The 21903-nt window shown below is 48.3% G+C and overlaps 1 protein-coding gene across 1 annotated transcript in view; it reads right to left on the bottom strand.

Annotated features, from left to right (window-relative positions):
* The window catches only part of TOPAZ1 (testis and ovary specific TOPAZ 1), a 2142665-nt gene that overhangs the window by 1516130 nt on the left and 604632 nt on the right, over positions 1-21903 (bottom strand). The window contains exon 7 of the mRNA XM_078663910.1: positions 11277-11374. Coding sequence (XP_078520036.1) covers positions 11277-11374 — 98 coding nt within the window. The remainder of the gene's footprint in view (positions 1-11276; positions 11375-21903) is intronic.

Here is a 21903-nt window from a genome sequence, read left to right as displayed (position 1 = left end):
CATCAGCCCCAGAAGCCGCAGCGTCAACCTGACCGAGACCCGGGACAATGGCTGAAAGATGGGAATCAGAGCCTGAATATCCCGGACCCACTGTTCGGGAGGATAAACCCGAAACCGCGCCGAGTCCAAAACCGCTCCGATGAAGAGGAGCTTCTGAGAGGGACACAGGTGTGACTTCGGCACATTGATGGAGAACGCCAGCTGATGCAGGAGGTCTGCCGTCGTCTGGAGGTGGCTGACGACTGTTTGGGGCGAGCCCGCCTTCAACAACCAGTCGTCGAGGTAGGGGAAGACTGAAACCCCTAACCGACGCAGATGAGCTGCGACCACCGCCATCACTTTCGTGAACACCCGTGGGGCGCTGGTAAGGCCGAAGGGGAGCACGGTAAACTGAAAGTGCTCGTGGCCCACCATGAACCGCAGGTAGCGCCGGCGGGCAGGCAGGACGGGGATATGAAAATAAGCGTCCTTCAAGTCCAACGCTACCATCCAGTCTCCTGGGTCCAGGGCAGCAAGGACCTGAGCCAGTGTCAGCATCTTGAACTTCTCCTTCCGGAGGAAGCCGTTGACGTTCCGTAGGTCCAAGATAGGGCGTAGGCCCCCTTTGCCCTTCTTGGGTACCAGGAAGTAGTGGGAGTAGCAACCACACCCTACTTCTGGCCCAGGAACGCGCTCGATGGCCCCCTTGGCCAAGAGGGCCGTAACTTCCTCCTGCAGAAGTCGCAAGTGATCCCCCGATACACGGTGGTTCTGCGGTGGCATGGCTGGAAGAGTCGCCTCGAAGGGGAGGGAGTAGCCCCTTCGGACGATTTGCAGCACCCACCTGTCCGATGTGACAGTGCGCCAGTGGAGGTGGTGATGGCGAACCCTGCCCCCCCACTGGCGTCACATGGGCCTGAAAACACGGACTAGGAGGGTTTTGAGGCGGATGCTGTGGGGGAAGGTGTGGACTGACGTCGCCGTTGCCCCCGACCGGCCGGCCGGCGGTTCCCACGGCCGCCACCGCGTTGGGTATTGCCCTGCGGTGCGTGGCTGGCAGCGCGTGTGGGCGCACCCCTTCCGTGGCCACGAAAGGAGTGATAGGCAGCCGGTTGCTGGCGTTGGCCCGAAAGGCCTAAGGACTTGGCCATAGCCCTGGAGTCCTTAAAACGTTCAAGCGCATGGTCTGCCTTGTCGCCAAAGAGGCGACGGCCATCGAACGGCATGTCCATAAGCGTGTTCTGGACATCTGCCGAGAAGTTGGCGGACCTCAGCCAGGCGTGGCATCTGACCGCCACCGTCGTTGCCATCGCTCTGCCTAGCGAGTCGGTGGTATCCAGCCCACACCTGATAGAGTACTTTGCTGCGTCCCGGCCCTCCACAAGGGCTTGGCCGAGTTTGGTCCGTACCTCCAACGGACACTCTGGCAGCACTTCCGCGACCTTATCCCACACAGAGTGGGTGTAACGTCCCAAGAGGCAGGCGGTGTTGGAAGACCGCAGGCCGAGGCTCAGGGATGAGAAGATTTTCTTCCCATACTGGTCATACCTCTTGGATTCCCGATCCGGCGGGGCCGACGGGAATGCGTTTTGGGAATTGGAGGCCTGGATGACCAGGCTCTCGGGGGTGGGGTGGGTGGACAGGAAACATGGGTCGCCCGGGGCTGGGCGGTGGCGTCTGGCCACGTTCCTATCTACGGGCGAACCCGTAGCGGGCCTGGACCAGGTGCCCAAAAGAACGTCCGTCAAGGCCTCATTTAAGGGCAGCAGAGGCTCGGTTGAGCTTGCCTGCGGTTTAAGGACCTCAGTGAGGAGGTTAGTCCTCACGGCCGCGACGGGGAGCACAAGGCCCAAGGCCTTGGCAGCCCTCGTAGCACCACACTATAAGTTGCCCCCTCCTCCGAAGCCACGGTAGGAGGGGAGACAAAACCAGTGTCTGGAGAGGTGTCCAGGCCACTGGCATCCCCAAGGTCTCCTGTCCAGTCCTCATGAGACTGACACTCCCTGGTCAGAGGGTCCTCAGACCCCTCCCAGTCCTCCTCATCACCCATCTCCTGAAATTCAGGGTTCTCAATCAATGGGGCCTGTTCATAAAAGTGAAATTCACCAAACGACGTCTGGAGCGGCGCCCATCGGGACCGTCCCGAAGGCTGAACAGGAATGGGGGCAGGACCGGGGCCGGCACGGCCCGGAGCGGGCGCCGGAGGCGACACCTGAGGGTCCGACGCCGGGGAGGTCGTCAGATCCACCGGCGACGAACCAGATCCCGAAGGGGACCCAGCGGCGTCCTGCGGCGCCGGGCCCAAAGGCGCCGGCGGCGTCGGAACAACTGGACCCCTCGGCGCCGGGCCTGAAGGCGCCGGCGGCGTCGGGATAACGGGGAGCCGCCGACCCGCTAGGGCTCCCAGACGGGTCCGCTGGGCCCGGAGGCGTCGCGGAGCCCGTCGGAGGAGAGAGGTTCCTCATGGCCATGAGGAAGCGTTCGATCTCCTCCGGCGTCGCGTTCAGCCCAGGGACCGGAGGGTATGTGGACGCGGTGAGTTGTGTCACCCGAACCCCCGGCCGCATCGCGCGTGGGGGGGGTCCGAGGAGCGATGACGCCGCTTGGACTTCTTGTGCCTCTTACCTAACGACTTCGACCCAGAAAAGTGAGGCCTACTCTCGGAGCTGTGGTGGCTCCGGGCCCGCGACCTGTCCCTCGACCTCCCGTGGCATCGGGACCTCTCACGGCGCGGGACCGACTGTCGGAGTTCGAGGCGCCTACGGGACCGCTCCCGCCTGGCTTTCGAAGAGAGGGCCCGACAGTCGGAGCAGGCCTTGTCGTCGTGGTCGACGCCCAGACACGACAAACACACGCGGTGAGGATCCGTGACCGACATCAGCCGGTCGCAATCGTCACAATGCTTGAAGCCGGGCATCCCTAAGGCACCGATTCGGAGTCGAGAGACTTCGAAACAGGAATCAAAAAGGATCAAAAAGTTAGTCAAAAATTGACTAGGGTTACTGCTTTTTCCAGATCTGCGCTTGCTGGCGCGGAAAAAAGAAGAACTGAAGTCAGCACGCGGAGGCGGCGTCTAAGTACTCCGACGACGTCATCACGGCGCCCACGACGCCAACGACGGACGCGGAGCCGCAGACGACGCCTACCGACGCGCAAGGGTACTGCTACGCAAACTTTTCCGGATCCAGTCTGACGCCTGGGGATATTCTAAGGTAAGGAATCTAATACTAACGTGTCTCTTTCAGATTCAGTTTTTTGGGGTATTCAGCATGAGGTGTTTGTTAGTGAGCCAGATTTGCGTGTTTTGTAGAATAGCGTTGAGGGAAATGAAGTCTTCTCTAGTGGAGATTTTTAAATACAGTTGGGTGTCGTCCGCATACAGGTGATATAGAATATTCGCAGATTTCAATGCGTTCGCCAGGGGTTCCGTTAATAGGTTGAAAAGAATAGGTGATAGGGCTGATCCCTGTGGAACGTCCAGGGTGACCGCGGAGGGTTGAGAGAGTGAATTCTTTATCTTGAATCTTTGTGTTCTGGTATTTAGGAAGGAGGAGAACCATTGTAACATGGTTCCCGAGAGGCCCATCCTTTGTTCCAATAGGTACAATAGGTTGTCATGCTTGACCGTATCGAAGGCGGAGGATAAGTCAAGAAGTATCATTAGGCATAATTTGTTGCGGTCAAGCATTTTTAGTGTGTCATGCATTATGTTTGTGAGTGCAGAATCTGTGCTGTGAACTTGACGAAAGCCAGATTGGTTACTGTCTAGGAGGTTGTAATTCTCAATATGGTTGGATAATTGAATTTGTACACATTCCTCCAGCAGTTTCGCCAAAGTGGGGATGTTGGATATAGGGCAGTAGTTGTTAAGATCAGATGGGGTGGCGCTGGATTTCTTTAGCATAGGTGTGACCGGCCCTATTTTAAGACAGTCCGGTATGGAGCCTTGCCTCAGGGAGTTGTTTACAATTTTTGCCCATAGTGGTAGGATAGTTGTTTTTATCATTTTGAATAGAGCAGGAGGAAGTGGGTCAGACGAGTGATTGGAGGGGCTGATTGCTAGAAGAGTGTTATAGATTTTTTGTTGAGAGATTGGCGAGAAGGTGTGCCATGAGACATTGCTTTTTGTGACTTCCCCTGGAGTATTGAAATGGATCTTGAGTTGTGTGCAAGATTCAGTATCCTGGACCACAGGTTGTGGGAGAGTCTTCTTAAATTGGATGTCGAGCTTGATGGCCTTAGTCTTTTCACTGAAGAAATTGGAAAGCTCTTCGCAGGTAGGTGTTGCCAGGACGTTTAGTTCCATAGAGTTAGTCGTGTTGCATGCTTGTTGCTTGACTATTTCAAAAAGTTTTTGGGGACAGTTGATTGCTTGGTTCAGCTGGGTTTTGAAAAAGTTGGTCTTGGCCTTAAGAATCTTCCTGTTGTATGAGTTCCTTAACCTTCTAAGGTGATCTAGGTAATCAGTGGTGGGTGCTGATTTCCAAGTCGCTCAGCAGCTCTTAACTTGCGTCGCTCAGAGTTCAGGGTCTCATTGAACCAAGGTTTGGAAATTTTGGAGGATACATTTATTTCTTGGTTGGGCGCTGTAGGGTCCAGGATTTCAAGCATAGTGGAACTGTAGAAGGCTGTGAGGTCATGTACATCAGTTATGTCCGTTGTGGGGGCCAGGGCAGAGTTGCATCTGTTTACCAAGGTGATGAGTTTGATATTTTGTAAGTTCCTTTTCCATGGCTTTGTTTTTGAGGGTTGGCCCCTTTTTGGAATTACCTCGATATTGATGGAGAAGAGAATGCAGTGATGGTCAGTCCAGGCACAAAGGGGGATGGACTATAATGAGACTATATTCGTTATTGCTATGAGGTCCAGTGTCTCTCCCTTGTCGTGAGTTGGACTGTCGCAGAATTGAGCTTGCTCCTGGTCTGACAAACGCTTTAAGACAGCCTACACCATGATCGTTTGCGTTGTTGCAGTGGAGATTAAAGTCATCTAAGAAAATCTGAGGTACTTGTGTGTTGACATTGGATGAAATGACCTCCATTAGGTACAAGTCTAAAATAGAACAAAAGCCTTTCTTCTCCTTTGGCACCTGAAAGTAGCGGGTGTAATAATGCACCTCCGATGCCAGTACACTCTCAATAGAGGCTGGACTTTTACCACTGGGCGCACGGTCAAGACTGATTTGCGAATGGCTGGGTTCAAACTGGAATGGCATGGGGAGCAAAAAAAACAATGGATTTAGTCTCAGATCTCTTTACTGGGGTGAATGTATGACATTGTTCTGCATTCCGTCTATCAATTGTTCTTTTTGCATTTGTCACCTCGATTGGGACAGGTATGCCCAGACGTAGGTCCAATGCTCTCCATGCCACTAGAGTCAAGCTATCCTGGCTGATGAGGGGTGAAACTCTGAAACAGGTCCTAGGATGTTTGTTTCCAGTCAGGGGGGGACCTGGCCTGGCAGTTCGAGCTAGACTGTTCCCATTGGGCGCAGCGTCAAGAATGATTTGCATATGGCTGGGGGTCAAACTGGAATGGCTTGGGGAGCAACAAAACGATGGATTTAGGCCTAGATCTCTGTACTGGGTTGAATGTATGACACGGTTATGCATTCTGTCCATCTATTGTTCTTTTTGCAGGTACCCACTTGATATTCCCTTTGGCCAAAGGTGCTTGCGCTTCCCGCTCTAAGATGGACCTATGTCAGGTGTTCCTAGGACGGTGGAGGGTGCTTTGGGATGGACAGAAAGGGTAGGGTATATCACTTGAGAACAATTTGCAGGATCCAACTGTCCAACGGGATGGCCTACCAACCTAGTTAAAAATTAAAATCGCTGGATCCTGCCTTCAAATGGGTGGCTGTGGTCCACCAGGGGAACATTAAAAGGGTTTGGCAGGTGGGGCTGGGAGGCAGTGGATTGCCTCGTGCAGTGTCACTGACAGCAGGGTTGGTGTGTGCCACGGCCTCAGCCACAAAACGGCTGGGAAATCTGCTGAGGTAGAACTACCTTTCTGTATGGAGCACTCCTACCAGAGCTGGGGAGAGATAGACAGGGCTGATGCGGCTGCTGTGGCGGAGCAGAGAAGCCTAAGACTCTGCGACCCTGCTTTCTTTGAAAAGCTCTATAGCGAAGTCTAGCTTATCCCAAAAAGTTGAGTCCCACCAAAGGGAACGTCCATAAGGGACAAATGGGCATCGCTTTAAAACTTGTTGATCTCAGCTAGGAATAACAACTGTTGGGATGCTAATGGATTGCCCAATGCAATCTGCGTTATATAGGCCACAACCGATACTAAATTTAGCAGCATTACAGCCATCCTGTATGGCCGGTTCAGTACAAGATGAAGTTCTTTCAGGACCCCTGGGAATACCTGAGAGTATTGGAATAGCCTCCCAAAAGGAATCGACTGACCGGACAGCCAAAACTGTAGTAGAAATTACCTGCTTCCTGAAGGTCTGCACTCTCTTAGACTCCATATTCAGGGAGGTAGTTGGGAAGGCATTTGGGCAAAAACAAACTCTGTTGCCTCTGCACTACAACAAGTTAAAGAGAGCTATGTAACAGCAGTGTAAATTTACTATAAGACAAATAATGTATGCATCATTCTTTAAGCAGGTTAAGAAACTCTTTGAGAAAATCACAGATCATTCCGTCGACTGTGCGACAATTAGGAAAGTCTTTTCTTGAAGTCGCACTTCTGTTTATTTGTTCCAAATATCAGCCGACACGTGTTTCATCGCAGGGAACACACACACTGCGAATCTTCAGGGCTTGTTCTAGGATGAGTATCTAACTTTCAATCGTTTGTAGGTCTATTGTCTATCGATCACACCAGATAACTTGAATAACATCCGGTTAGTGGCACTGTGAGGTCTTGTGCCCTCGTTGCTGAAAGGTATCAAATAATGATAGGACACGACCCAGCCGGGTTCGTGTAGTTAGGAGCTTTGCAAGTCGCAATCAAGGCGTAAGAGAATCTTCTTACGCTTGTTAGTAAGTCTTTACCGGGAGGAGAACGAGTAATGGAAACGGCGTGTGCGCTGTATCCAAAACTCAAACCAACTGTGCCTAAAGGTTGAAATTCCCCCTCCGTTATTTCCCGGTCGCCGTGTTCCAAGAGTCACTTAACCTGCTTAAAGAATGATGCATACATTATTTGTCTTATTGTAAATTTACACTGCTGTTACATAGCTCTCTTTAACTTGTTGTAGTGAAGAGGCAACAGAGTTTGTTTTTGTCCAGTAGACTACCTTGCTAGTCCACGCTGAGCGGTTCAGAGGTATTTTCCGCTCGCCTCATTGCCCAACTGATTACTATCATTTGTTACTACTCATGCGGATTACAGGATAGTGCGCCCAGCAATTTTGGAACAATCTAAAAAACCTCATAGTCGTTTATCTGGGAAGGCATTTGGGTTTGTCCAACTTGTGGAAGCTTCCACCATCAAATTTTCAGGGATAGGTGCAGTGTTAAAAAAGGGGAGTCACCAAGATAAGGGCTATGGCGCTGTGCAATCTGACCACTCACAGGGGGACCAAAGCAAGCTTTGGCCCAGGCTCCGAAAAAAGTATCAGTAAGGGACTCTTTAAAGGAAACCGGGACCAATTATTGGCATGGCTGGCTGGAGGACTTCAGTCCAAATTTTGTCTTGACATTCAAGTTCGAGGGCTTGAGGCTAAGAACTTCGGCTGCTCTCCGCATGACCATCACTAAGCAAGTACTTTCCTAAGTTGCAGGGCATGGGGGTGAGACAAGGCCCAGGTCGGGGGACAAACTAGGCATCTGTCAGGGAATGTGTCAAGGCCACTTGCATCTTGGTAGTCCTCACTCCAGTTCTCTTCATGGCAGAGTTGCACAAGTTCATCTCCTGCATCATACTTATTGTCAGAGTCTAATGCAAACAAGGAATGTATTATAAGAGACCTTGCTTACGGTACAGGGACGTAAAGTGGCTAAGATGGAGGAGGCAAAAGCTGTGGGTCAAAAGATGCTGAATGCAGCATTGTTCGAATTCGGGGCAGCACCGAATCAGATTAAGAGACCACTATCATATGCACTTTGCCGTTGGCACAGATGTTGGTATTGTGGGGACTGGCATAAACCGTGGAGCTGGAGTGCATGAATGCACTGGAGGAAGTCAGTCAATGATAACAGAGGGTCAAACTGGAGCAGAGGGAAAACCAGGTAACTGTTTCCCAGATGGAAGGCCTCTCTCAGCTCAGTGGGGCCTGCAGGCACGCTAGAATGAGTCAAAAGGGATCCAAAGATTCAAAACATGGGCTTGCTAAACTCTTGAATCTCCCGCAGAGTTGTAGGCGGCCCCGGAAACAGATTGTGCGGCGACAAGTTGCAGGATTGGCTAAGATGTTGACCGACTTCGGGATGAGATCAAGAGGCATGGCAACACCCTTAGAGAGTCCTGCTTGGATTTTTTATTTGTTTACTTTTTTTTTTAACTTACCCAAGGATTTGGAGAGTGATGATGATGATCGATTCCAGAACTGACCTTTGGGCTTAGACCGGTCCCGACGCAAAGTCTTCAATGTTGGGCGATCTGTAGTTTCGCCTCACGGTCACGACTGGCCTCTGGATTAATTCACGGGCAGTCACTGCAGGCCATAGATCCGTAACTAGACTCCATGCACCACAGGCAAACCTGATGTGAATCTGTACGATACATTAGAGCATTGACAGCTGTCTGTTCCCAAATGTCCTTCTAGGGCACACTCCCGCTATCAGTGGCGGGCCGAGTGTCTCTCACTAAAATGGTGATCCTACTGCGACTCCTCTAATACTTTGCAAACTTACCCTTCTACAACTCCTGGCTGTTCTTTCGCGCCCTCAAGAAAAAAAATCGGACTTCTTCTGGGGTAATTCTCTCCACTGGGTAGCTATCAGGAAACTTTACCTGCCAACAGATCAAGGAGGCCTAGCAGCGCCCAAAATGGGGCAGTACTACCTCCCGGCGCAGATGCAATGGGTGGCGACTGCCAGCTACGTTAACACAGCAGCCACACTGCCACCCTAAGTCCGTAACTACCCTGGTTAACCGGTTCAACCCCTGTGCAAAGTCAAAGTTACCAGCACCTCTGATGCTCAATACCGCATACAGATACTATCGAAGGTGCTTATATATTACCCGGCGCGTGAAACCATACACGCCTGCTTTGCAACTGAAGGCACGCCTAGGGGGCGCACGATCACTACGGCAGTTGAACTACGCGGCTGGCAGGATGCGGGGATTCAGGACATGGGGGACCATATGCCACGCTAGTAGAGGAAGATGGGTCACAACCAGGCCAATTACTGCTGCATTGTTTGCTTTTGGCAGCCCTAGCCACCCAATGAGGAGACATAGCTAACGAGCCCCGAACACATCTCACAATCCAGTACTTGCATGTGATGGGGCGAGGTGGATATTTCACACAATAGTTTGCCAATTTACTTTGACAGCACACCACAATCACACTGACATCATTGAGATGTCACTGGGAGAGGGACCTGCATCACCTACTCATGGACCCCGAATGGGCCCTGTATTGGAGGGACTTGTACATATCCCCAGGAATGTGCGCTTCTGCCAGATACAATACTACATCATGCAGAGAGCATATCTCACCCTGGCTAAAATCAACAGATATTTCAATCGATGTGATGCTGCCTGCCCTCATTGCCACCTTATAGATGTGGACTTGAGGAGCATGTTATGGGGGTGTCGGCGCCTTCAGAGATACTGGAATGCGGTGGCGGACGGCCTCTCCAATTGCATGGAATGACTAGTCCTTTTATGGGGAGACCTATATCCTACACCTTTACCGTAGAAATAAAAAGCACAAGGTGACCTTCAACTTTCTAGATCTGGTAATAGCAGTAAATAAGCAGCTGATCACTAGAAAATGGAAGGCCCCTGAGCCCCCTCACATATTGGCTTGGAGGTGCTCCCTGCTGACATGGGCTAAAGCAGAGAGCGGTGCGCTGCATCGTGAGGACACACTGGGATTCGTAGGACCCAAATAGGTACAAACTGGAATGTGATTCTGTGTAAGCTACAAAGCGCTGATAACACTGCGGTAGGCACATCGACCCAAAATTAAAGTAGAACCCCTAAGCACACACTAGGGGAGGAACATAGGTACTGGACGCAGATGTAATTGAGGATCCACTACTGGTGGGCAAGCTCATGCATCACCCGGCACGGGTTTCAGGGCGTACATCAATATGATCCAAAAATCAAGAGCAGAGAGGATGCATTGATGTGGGGGACCAGAAAGCACTCCAGTTAGACATACAACTACCTGTTTTGTTTTTACTTTGTCCCAATTCATTACTGCCCACCTCCCCTGTTTGGAGACTACCACGGTCAGCACTTACTGAGAGAACAAATGGGGTGAATCTGGGTACTAAGTAACTGCAAACACCACCAGAGGTCAACATGTGAGGCATATATAAATTCAGTTGCACTAATGACTGTCACCACTAGAGGCGCAGCTATGTCCAGGTCTCCCCTGTATCAACGTATATTGTCTACTAAGTAACCAGCTAATATTGGCTAAAACAGCATGTGATTTGCTCTGTGTATGTCTGCGCTGTTAAATGAAAATCCATAAAAATCAGATTCAAACAAAAAAAAGTAGGGGTCCCCAGAAGTCAAAAGGTTGGCAACTACTGCTATAAAGTATGGCATAACGGACAGAGCTAAACTCCAAGACTGAACTTGAACTCACGATGAAATGTACAAACTATAAGATTCAACCTTAAAAGCGGACAACATTCCTACTTCTGAGCCACTGTGTAACACAAACATATGCCTTTGCATCAATAAAGGGGTCTCCCCTCCTTAAAGATGGAATTCGAAGTGTAGGCTCTAGATGATGTCTAATCATTAAAGTGCCAAATAACGATAAATGACTGGGGGCGTAGGGGGAAAGGTCATTAGAAATGCCTATTCTGTGTAGGCAACAATTACCCAGAAAAACATAACACACAAACAAACTCAATAAATCTGCAATGGCTAAACAAACAGCACTGGAAATTTAAGGAAAGAAGAAGCCTATAATATTATGGTCGGTGTGCTAAGCAAATGCTGACAGGGTACGAATTGTGTGCCTTTTCAACCACTGACTTCAGATTCTTTGCAGCAATGTTTTTCCTTTTGACAATGTATCTTTATTCCTCTTTATCAATAGGACTAAGTCACAGGCTAAATATCTAAAGTGTAGCAGCCGGTTTTCCATTAAAGCTATAAACACTACGTCACCCACTGCATAAATATACATCAATTTTAAATCCGTCTACCTGTGAAATATATTCTTGTTCTTTCCATGGTTCCTGCCTGTAGGTTGGTGGTGTCGGCAGCAGGGGTCTTGAAGCTGAAGACCATTTGCCTGTAAATGCTAAAAAAAAAAAAAACTGTAGTTAAAAGTATTTTATTGAAGCTTTGTTCACAATATAATATATCAACCGAAACTGCTAACTTTTCGCCAACCATAGTCTGCCCTCTCACAGACGTGCCTTCTCTTACTACTGCTAACCTCACAAATGTTTAGCAATGGGTAAAGCTATAGTGTCTCTTGCCGATGGAAAAACACAGTCTTCAGTCTTTCCTTTTACACGGTCACAACCTTTCAATCAATGCTCTGCATTATTAATTGGCTTAGATATGCAGTCGAAGACACAACTTCTAGGACCTTGATATTGTGTGTTATGCCAAATCTAAGTTTATGCAGTTCTAAACGTCAACAGTCTGAGAATAGCAAATTCGTGTTAGTTTTCCTAAGCGGTTGTGGTGTGAGCAGTCACCGGAGTGCATTATATAATGTTACACCATGTCTGTGGCAGACTCACTAAGGATGTTGTACTGTTGGGGTTGCAGTGTCATTTGGCGACACTGCAACCCCACTGCCACAAGGAAACTACATACACTGAACATTTTCTACCTGTGAACTATATTGGTGCAAGACAATCCCCTCACTGGCTGGTCTTGAGAATTTGTGTAAAAATGATATATTTTTAAAAAGGTTGTAAAAATGTCATTTCTCTTGCTAGCTAGTTCACACATTAACACCTCTGTGGGGAAAGTGGCACCCTCTAATCATTTTCATGCTTTCCCAAAGTGTCAAGATTGTAGGAATGCATGGGTGCTCAAATAACATAGGAGTGAAATCGGTTGCAGTCCAAGTCAACACAAAATGATGGTTTAAATGACTTTTCATTGGGTCGCTGATATCACCCACTAGACATAGGGAAGCATCCCACTACCATACACATTGAATGACATTGCTCAGTGCAGTCCTCAATTGATCTGAATGGCGTTCCGAGAGGGTAGCTGACTTGGTGTTTTCCAGATTTTCTGTGCAGACTCGCACAGTTGCTTTGCTGAGTCTCCTGATTGTTTAAAGACAAAGCATGAGCGAGTTGTCAGCGGGTTGGGAGTGCTCAAAGGCAAAAAATAAAAAGAAACACTGCAGGTGAGCTATTTCTAAAGCATCTAAACATCTTTGTTCGTTCTAGATGGCATATGCCACAGAGACTAGTAGGACACAAGTCTGCAGCATGACTTAGAAAGGCTCTGTGCGGTTTAGGACTGATGCGTGTTCCCCCTAGTGGGCTTGACAAGCTTGCAGAAACCATTGAAAGCTTTCTGTCATTTCTGATTTGAAGGCACCAGCCCCTTTCTGACTGACTGCTACTCTTTCACCCAAGACTATCTGTTGACCGGTGTTGGAGCCTGGAGAATTTACAGTCCAGAGGCTCAGGCCTTTACACCAGTACACCTATGTGGATACTACCGAATGGCTCATCCCAACTGAAAGCCAGACATGTCTCTATAACCGGGGTCCTTTGCCTCCATCATGTTTGATCAAAGGAGAAGTAACGGGTCCTACATGTATTTTCGAATTATTATTCGAATATCAATTAAAGCACGTCTCAAAAGAATAAGATGTGTGTGTGTATATATATATATATATATATATATATATATATATATATATATATATATATATATATGCGCCAAATTATTAATGTAACTATTCATACACACAATGGGAATGTTAGAAGCACAAGGCTACATAGTTTAAATTATAATATTTCCATCAATAGGAGGAAGGAGCTGAGTGCTCAGGTGAGCACACTGTGTAAAAGTAAAATGAAATATAGAAGATTTATAATACAGAGATAGCAAAGGGCTATGTACAGGCTGTCCAGTTTTGGGTTTGAACCGTTTTTCATCGGTGAACACCCACCTTCAAGTAAAGAAAATCTTCCCTTCAAGTTTTAAACCAAAAAGCACCAGCATAAGCCACTGGAGGGCAGCAGTGCTCAGCTGTAGACCGAGGGAAGGCACCAGGAGTAAGCCTGGGCGTAGTTCGGGGAGTTTTGCTACGCGGTCCGTGAAGTGCAAAAAATAGAACATAAATTACTTACCTGTAAACTGTGGTTCTCCAGTATTGGTGTCTTTCATAGATTCACATGCTTGACTATTCCCCGTCGAAGTGGGAGTCCAACGTGACATAAAATAGCAGTAATATATACATATATACATGAAAATTATCATAATTACATATATACATATATAAAATGCAGTAAAATATATATATAAAGTTTAAAAGTACCATAGAACCAAATAGCCCCATAGAAAGCCTAAGGGAGAACTCACTTTAGTAACATATCAGTGCCATTATGTATTGGTCCACATTCTAGCCAATCAGGCTGTAGCTCCCTCTAGAACCTTCTCCTCAGAAGCCCAAGTCCTCAGATTTTAGTAGCACCAAGTAACACAAAAGTGCCTGAGGAGAAAAGGAGCCTCTGAGGGGAGGAAGTTAGGGTCACATGTGAATCTATGAAAGACACAAATACTGGAGAACCACAGTTTACAGGTAAGTAACTTATGTTCTTCTCCAGTGTTAGGGGTGTCTTTCATAGATTCACATGCTTGAATAAGAGTAGAAAGCAGTAAATGATCACATAAGTCATAAAGGTAACATAAAAACTCCGAGTATACACTCTTATATCATTTAAAAAACAATATAGCCAAAATCAAGAGAAAATACCTTTATGACTGGAGGTGGGTAGCAACAGTGGCTCCTCTTCAATGGAAAAGATTCCGCAGCACCGCTTGTTCCACTGCCGCATCCGCAGCGTCTGTTGATTGGAGACAATAGTGCTTCGTAAAAGTATGGCTGCTCGACCACGTGGCAGCTCTGCAAATGTGTCGTAGACGTACCCCCGCAGAGGGCAGTAGAGGTTGACACAGCTCTAGTTGAATGAGCTCGTACTGGAGCAGGAAGGGGCTTGCCCGCCCGTTGATGACAAAAAGTAATGGTGGAGGAAATCCACCTAGTAATAGTCTGTTTGGTAACAGGTTGTCCTTTGCAGATCGGACCATAGGCCACGAACAGCTGGTCTGATTTCCTGAATGGTGTAGTACGCTGAATGTAAAACTTAAGACAGCGTTTCACATCCAATGAATGTAATGAACGTTCAGCAGGAGTTTGTGGATGAGGAAAGAAAGTCTTTAGAATGACAGGATCATTGAGATGAAAATCACTTGGAACCTTCGGGATAAATTTTGGATTAGTACGGAGCGTAACCGCCTCATTGGAGAACTGGAGAAAAGGAGGCTGAATCGCGAATACCTGGATGTCACTAACACGCCTAGAGGATGTCAAGGCGAGCAGCAGAGCAACTTTCTATGTGACGAATTTTAAGGTTGCGAAATGGATGGGTTCAAAAGGAGGTAGGAGGAGTTGAGACAAAAACAGATTTAGTCGCCAAGCAGGTGGAGGGCGACGAATGGGTGGAAACATCCGGAAGAGGCCTTTGAAAAACTGTTGGATGACTCTAGAGGAATACAGTGACGTGGAACCATCATGACGGAAACGGGAAAGTGCCGCCAGAAACACCTTAAGAGTGGAGTGAGAAAGTCCTGATTTTGCAAGGGATAGGAAAAAAGGCAGGATTTGTTCCGGTTTGGCGGTCATTGGATCCAAGGCTTTGGTGTGGCACCAAACACAGAAACGCTTCCACTTCAGCTGATAGGTTTTAATGGTGGATGGAGCGCGAGCGTGCGCCAACACTTCCCTGCAATCTGCGTCGATGGTTAGACGTGAAAATTCATTGTGTTCAGGTTCCAGGCATGGAGCTGGAGATATGCCGGATCTGGGTGGCAAATCTGCCCTTGCTTCATCGTGAGGAGGTGAGGCAGAGGATGAAGCGATATTGGCTCGTTCTGGGAAAACAACAGAAGGTCCGAGAACCATGGGCGCCGCGGCCACTTGGGTGTAATCAGGATGACATGACAGGGTTGAAGCCTCATCCTGTGTAACAGGCGCGGAATCAGAGGAAGCGGAGGGAAAGCGTGGATGAATTCGTTCGACCAGTTGATCGAAAATGCATTTCCGCTCGACTCTGTGTGGATGACGACTTGCAAAGCGTTGACATTTCCTGTTTGCGGCAGTCGCAAAGAGATCCATCTGCGGCTGGCCCCACTGGTGGAAAATGAACTCGAGAGTTGGTTGGTTGAGTTCCCACTCATGATTGTCCGAGAGAGATCTGCTGAGTGAGTCCGCCAGAACATTGGAAACACCCGGAACATGGATGGCTGTAAGATGAACTTGATGATGAATCGCCCAGTTCCATATCTCCTGTGCTTGTCGGGAAAGCAGAAGGGACCTCGTGCCGCCCTGCTTGTTGAGGTAGTGCATGTTGGTGGTGTTGTCTGTTCTCACCAACAGAGATTGGCCCTGCACTAACCTCTGGAAAGATTTCAGGGCAAGGGAGATCGCAAGAAGCTCCAGGCGGTTTATGTGCCAAGTGCGCTGGACTGCAGTCCACTTTCCTTTTGCGGACATTCCTTCGTGGTGCGCTCCCCAACCCTCTAGGGACGCATCGGTTGTAAGCGTCAGAGTCGGAGTCGTGTCTTGAAAAGACCGACCGATGGATATGTTCGGAGGGTGAGACCACCATTTCAGAGCTTCCCGAATGCGGGGCGTGAGAATGATCCTGTCGTTAAACGATCCTGAAATCTGCTGCCACTGCTTGTCTAGTTCCTCTTGAACGACCCTCATATGTAGCCTGCAGTTGGGGAGCAACTGTATGCACGAGGAAGCCATTATGAGCGATATTGTTTGAGCCATGAAAAGTGGAAGAATTGACGCCTCTACCACGTGCCCCTCGAAATGGCCGCTTTCTATACTGTAGGGTTGCTAAAGCTTTGGCCGTATCTGTATCCTTTTTGATCGATTCGAGGACATCGTCGACATGTTTGCCGAAGAGCGAATCACCGTCGTATGGTAGATCGAGGACTCTAGCCTGAACCTCCGGGCGAAATGCTGTAGACTTTAACCAGCCTTGACGCCTCAAAACTGCAGCTCCAGCCAATTGCCTGAACCCCGTAGAGGAAATGTCAAGGGCGCAGTCAATAATCTCTGAAGTGATCTTTTCTCCCTCCTGAATGATGGCTTGTGCTTCAGCACGGATGGCATCTGGAAATTGTGGGATGTATGCTGCAATTTCGGACCACATTTGGCGGTCATACCGTCCAAGAATAGCCAAGGAATTAGCTGCCCTTACAGTAGTGGCTGCCATGGTGGTACATTTTTTACCTATGGAGTCCAGCTTGCGGCCTTCCTGATCAGGAGGAGATGTGAGAGGTGTGGCAGGATTGCGGGACTTTTTTGAGCTGCCTGAGTAATGACGGAATCCGCCTTAGGCTGAGACACTAGGCATGCCGAAGAATTCGGTGGCGCTTTATACTTTTTATCCAGCCTTGGTAAGACAGCAGGAATTGAATTTGGTCTCTCCATCAATTTGAGGCTTTTCTCCCAAACATGGTCGATGATCGGAATAGTGTGAGCTTGCCGTTGAGGTAAGTCTTTGAAATCGTATAGAAAGCAATCAGTCTGTTGCACTTCCAAAGTGAGGTGAAACCTCATCGCAGCGCGGACCATCAAGTTATGGAAACTGCCAATGTCCACAGGGGACGAAGCTAAAGGCGACGTTGGTGGGGTCAAAGGTGTGTGAGCCCTGTAATTGTCCCACTCCTGAAGGCCAGCATCATCATCATCCTGATCTGGGTTGTGAGGGTCTGGATCCTCATTATTCGTATCCTGCTGAGTACGTACTGGTGACCTGGGAGGAACTGATGCAGGAATTAGAGGCTGCGGAGGAGGTTGCGGCACTGGAGAAGCAGGCCTGGACGGCGGGAATCTTCGATTGTAATCGCCCAGCATGTGCTGCAGATTCATTACCAAAGACAGTGGTATCTGTGTCGTTTGTTCCGCCATAGGTGCCTCTGAAGTGTCCACAGGAAATAGATCCGTCCCATCTTCGACGTTTTCTTCCTCCTCTTCATCATAATCTTGGCACTTGATGTTTAGCTCGGATGGGCTAGACGCTTGGCCGAAGACATTCTCCACCTCTGAACCATCATTGGAGTCCTCTTCCGCAGACTGAAACAATTGGTCAGGAAGAGTAGAACCACTTTTGATAGGACTCAATTGTATATGAGACACCTTTTTAAGCGTTGAAGCAGCGACCACTGTGAAGCTGTGGTCTTGGTCGACGACAAAGCTGTGGTCTTGGTCGACGACGAGGAGTGCGTCGACGGGTGACGCGTCGACGGTGGTTTCTTTGTCGACGGTGTTGACTCGACAGTCGTCGACGTGATCTTTACGATCGAGGTAATGGGTCTCACCTCATGGGTCGTCGTCGACGAGGTGGTCGTCGTCGACGTAGTCTTCGAATACATGGAGACAGCATCCACGGATCTTGTCATCGCAGATGTCGTCGGACGGACGCGTCGACGAGCCCGTCGACGAACCAGTGCCCGTTTTAGAGGACGAAGGCATGGCTTTAGACAGTGACGCCAGAGAGCCAGGTCCCGTAGGTGTAATAGGAGATAAATCCTTTGGGGAGACAGCCAAAGAGGTTCCCACAAGTCTACTTTTCTTGAGAAAAGGAGAAGGCACCTCAGTCTCCGACCCACGCTTCTGAGAGGTCTTAGACTGGAAAGAAGAGACACTCTCAACCTCTGAGAGCACCGTGTCTGTAGATTTTAACTTCTGTAGCCACAGAAGGAGACGGGCTCTCTGTCTCTTAATGTTTTAGGTGGAAAAGTACGGCAGTACTTACAGTTCTTCACCTTATGGTCCGGGTAGAGACAGTAAATACATTTACTGTGTGAATCTTCATGAAAGAGACGCAATTTTCCACAAGATGGACATGGCCTGAACAAAGATTTCCTTGAGGAAGACATCTGAGAAGAAAAAACAGCTATGTAAGAAGAAAAACTGAGCAGAGCTCAGGGAGACTCCCTTCACACGATGTGCGGTAGAAAACTGAGGACTTGGGCTTTTGAGGAGAAGGTTCTAGAGGGAGCTACAGCCTGATTGGCTAGAATGTGGACCAATACATAATGACACTGATATGTTACTAAAGTGAGTTCTCCCTTAGGCTTTCTATGGGCCTATTTGGTTCTATGGTACTTTTAAACTTTATATATATTTTACTGCATTTTATATATGTATATATGTAATTATGATAATTTTCATGTATATATGTATATATTACTGCTATTTTATGTACCGTGGGACTTCCACTTCGACGACGGGGAATATTCAAGCATGTGAATCTATGAAAGACACCCCTAATACTGGAGAACTTCTGCTGCGCTCAGTCGCGGCCTGCATGACTCGCTAGATGGGACGCAGAGTTAATGGGAAAAAAAATGTAATAAACTTAACTTCCCGGGTCCTGCGCCGTCGCAGCTCTTGGCCAGGTCCTGCGATAAGGAACAGGAAGCAAGCAGCCTCCCTCTCCTCCCCTAAACCAATCACAATGCTGCAAAGGAAGCGTTGTGATTGATGGGGATGGCGCCAAGCCGGGTGCCTATGGGGAGGCCATTTTCTCTATGTAGGCTGCATGCAGCCTACATAGAGAGAAGGGAGAGTGTGCATGACTGGTTTGGTCGGCCAAACAGTTAGGGCCCATAGCATTGGGCTAGCGACTCCTACGCTGCTTTCCAGCAGACCAGAATCCAACCAAACACTTCTGCTTTCTCGCAGTGCGGAAAGCAGAAACATAAAATGGTAGCTTTACCATTTTATGTTTCTGCTTCTTGCACCGCAAGATTCTTGCACCGCAAGAAAGCAGTGGGGCGACGCTCTTCCACCCTAATGGAGGAGCCGCCCCTAGCTTCGCTACGCAGAGCTCTGCAAGCGGCAGAATGTCTTGGATAAATGCTGTTCGCAGTGATTTTTAGTGGCAGGTGCTTGTCTGCACTGTGCAATCTTCGCGAACGGCACCATGCACAGCGCAAGTGGGTGCTGCTTCCTTTCTGCCGCTCGAGCAGATTTTTACTCAAGCTGAAGCTTTCTCAACACGAACAGGCAGTTTCTCAGCGTGAGCGGTCGCGAGGATACGCGACCGCTCGCAATGAGAAACTTGACCGCCTATGTTGAATCTCGTGGGGAGGTTGATTTTCCACGATTGTGCTCACCAACTTGATGATGATCGCGAACGAGGAAAAATCTCGCAGGGAAGTGGACTTTCCACGCTCGCCAACTGGACGTTGATGAACGCGAACGAGGGATAAAACTCAGCTCCTGTGTAACGCGAAGTGCGGAAATATCCGCAAGCAGAGTGGAGTTTACTAGATTTGAAGGCACCGTCCAGTCCCTACCAGTGCTACTAGAACTATTATAGGTTAGCAGAGCAGGTGGCACTGGTGGCATGTGGCAAAAGTGACGTGAAGCTAAGGTGTCGATCAAGAGAATCCTCCAGTCCTTGTAATCAGGACTTCTGCTACCACCTTCACTAATTGCTGCTGCCACCCACGAAGGAACCTGCACTGGAGAACCAGAGCCAGAAAAAAAGGTAAGCTGATCAGCCCAATTTCCAAGCTACACTAAGCTTATTCCTTAGGTCACACAGGCATGGGGTCCCGGCAAGCCAATATTTTAGGGGACAGGGGACCACAGTGACCTGCCAGCTCCTCAACCCCTTTAGGGGCCTCAATGCCTGCCAGCCAACAAGTACTTGCAGGCACATTAGCGGGGGGCTGGCACGGGACGCATGACTGCTTGCTGGGAATGAGGTCTCACCAGGCCAGTATTTCAGGGGTGGGGGAGCACTGTGTGCAGCTTCTCCACCATCGCGGGGGTCCAATGCCTGCCAAGCCATTTTTCCTTGCGACTCTGACAGCAATATTTAAATATACTATGCCCAAAGTACTGAAAAAAATATTTCACTCTCTCCTTTTCCCGCTGTCATTGCCTTCCCTGCATCCTATTCGGTAAATGGAATAGCTATCAGTGTGCACCCACCTATGGAGTCACAATGAAGTGTTCATGCAAATTGAATGTCATAGCTGTGTCTTCAGGTTGAGGAATAACGAGTCACTTGTGGCCTAATAGTCAAGTTCACAGACTCAAGTCTGAAGGTTAAAGGTTAACGACCTGCTGTCTTTGTGGGTCTGTTTAGATCTGATCCAAGGTTCGAGTAAAAAGTGTACTGTTTCCCAAAATTGTTTGGTAAAAGGACAAACATAGCATCAGGTGAACACTTTTTCTTCTCTGAGAAAATCTGGTTTTAAATAAACCATGCCCAAAGAAAAAGAAATGTGACCTCTCTCCTCTGTCATCACTTTCTCTCCTTCCTATTCTGTAAATAGAATGATCTATCACTGTACCATAACCTGTTAATCTCAAAGATTTGTCTAGATAGATCGAATGTCAGTTATGTTTTCAACTTTAACACTAGAGGGTCACTTGTAGACTAGTGCATAAGGTGTCGGACTCTCAGTCCGAAGGTCAAAGGTACATTACAGAGTGTCTCCATGGTAATGATTTAGTGTAAAGGTCTGCGACAAGATACAGGTAAAAAGTGTTTTTTTATCATGATGCACCATTATGCCTAAAATGTTGTTCAGTAAGGGGACTAAGGTTGCAGTATTAGGTACAACTAGTTTTAATTGGCACAACTGCATTTTATGCTTTAATTTCTACCTATCCAAGAAATATTTCCTGGGTGGAGGCAGGTCCGTGTGATTCGGCAGTGCGTACTATTGGATGCAGTGGCATATTTTCGTTTTCACTTACAACAGGCAGACTTGATTCCAGCATGTGGACTTGCAGTGGAAAGATGGCAGATCTGAGGAACAAACACGGATCCAAAGAATTCAGTAGAGATCAGTTTCCTGAAGACTCTATATGTGCTAGAGGACATTGCTCATGAGTGACCCTAGTGTCCACACCGTTTCAAATATTAAATTGTGCTTTCATGGTTTTATCTTTATCTATCCAAGAAATGTTAACTGGGTAAAGGTAGGTGATGCAGCGCTGCTCATTACTGGTTGCAGTGGACCTCACGTTTTCCTCTCCGCTTGCAGCAGAGGCAGTCATTGTGCCAGCACAGCACCTTCAGCAGAGAGGAGCCACAGCTGAGGAACAGAGGCCCTAAGTTGTTGTAAAGACTTTAATTTGTGCTCGAGGACATCACTCATCACCCACGTGCCCAAACCACACCGACACTGCATTTTGTCGTCATGCTTGCAATTCAAAATGGCATTGTTCAATTATGTAGAGCTCAGTTTCCCTGTAGGAAAAGCTAAACAATGCACCACAGAGCCAACAGCGCCAACGATTAATCAAGAGAACAAGTACTTTGCAGCAGAGGAAGACAATGGACAGAAATGGCTAATCTGCAAGCTTTGCATATTAACCGAGTCCCACAGTAATTGGAAATACATCGAGTCCGAAATGCAAACAAGCATTGGAAATGCAATAGGTCTCGCATTAGGAAAGTTTGAGCTATTGGTATTGTAAATGACACTTTTTTTATTTATGTGTTGGTTTTGAAAGTAGCAGAATTAATAGCTTTGTCAGTTACAATATCAATAGTTTTAACTTTCGCAAATGTGACA

Source organism: Lissotriton helveticus, chromosome 10 (assembly GCF_964261635.1).
Source record: "Lissotriton helveticus chromosome 10, aLisHel1.1, whole genome shotgun sequence".
Classification (NCBI taxonomy): domain Eukaryota; kingdom Metazoa; phylum Chordata; class Amphibia; order Caudata; family Salamandridae; genus Lissotriton; species Lissotriton helveticus.
This window is presented reverse-complemented; position numbering and strand designations above follow the sequence as displayed.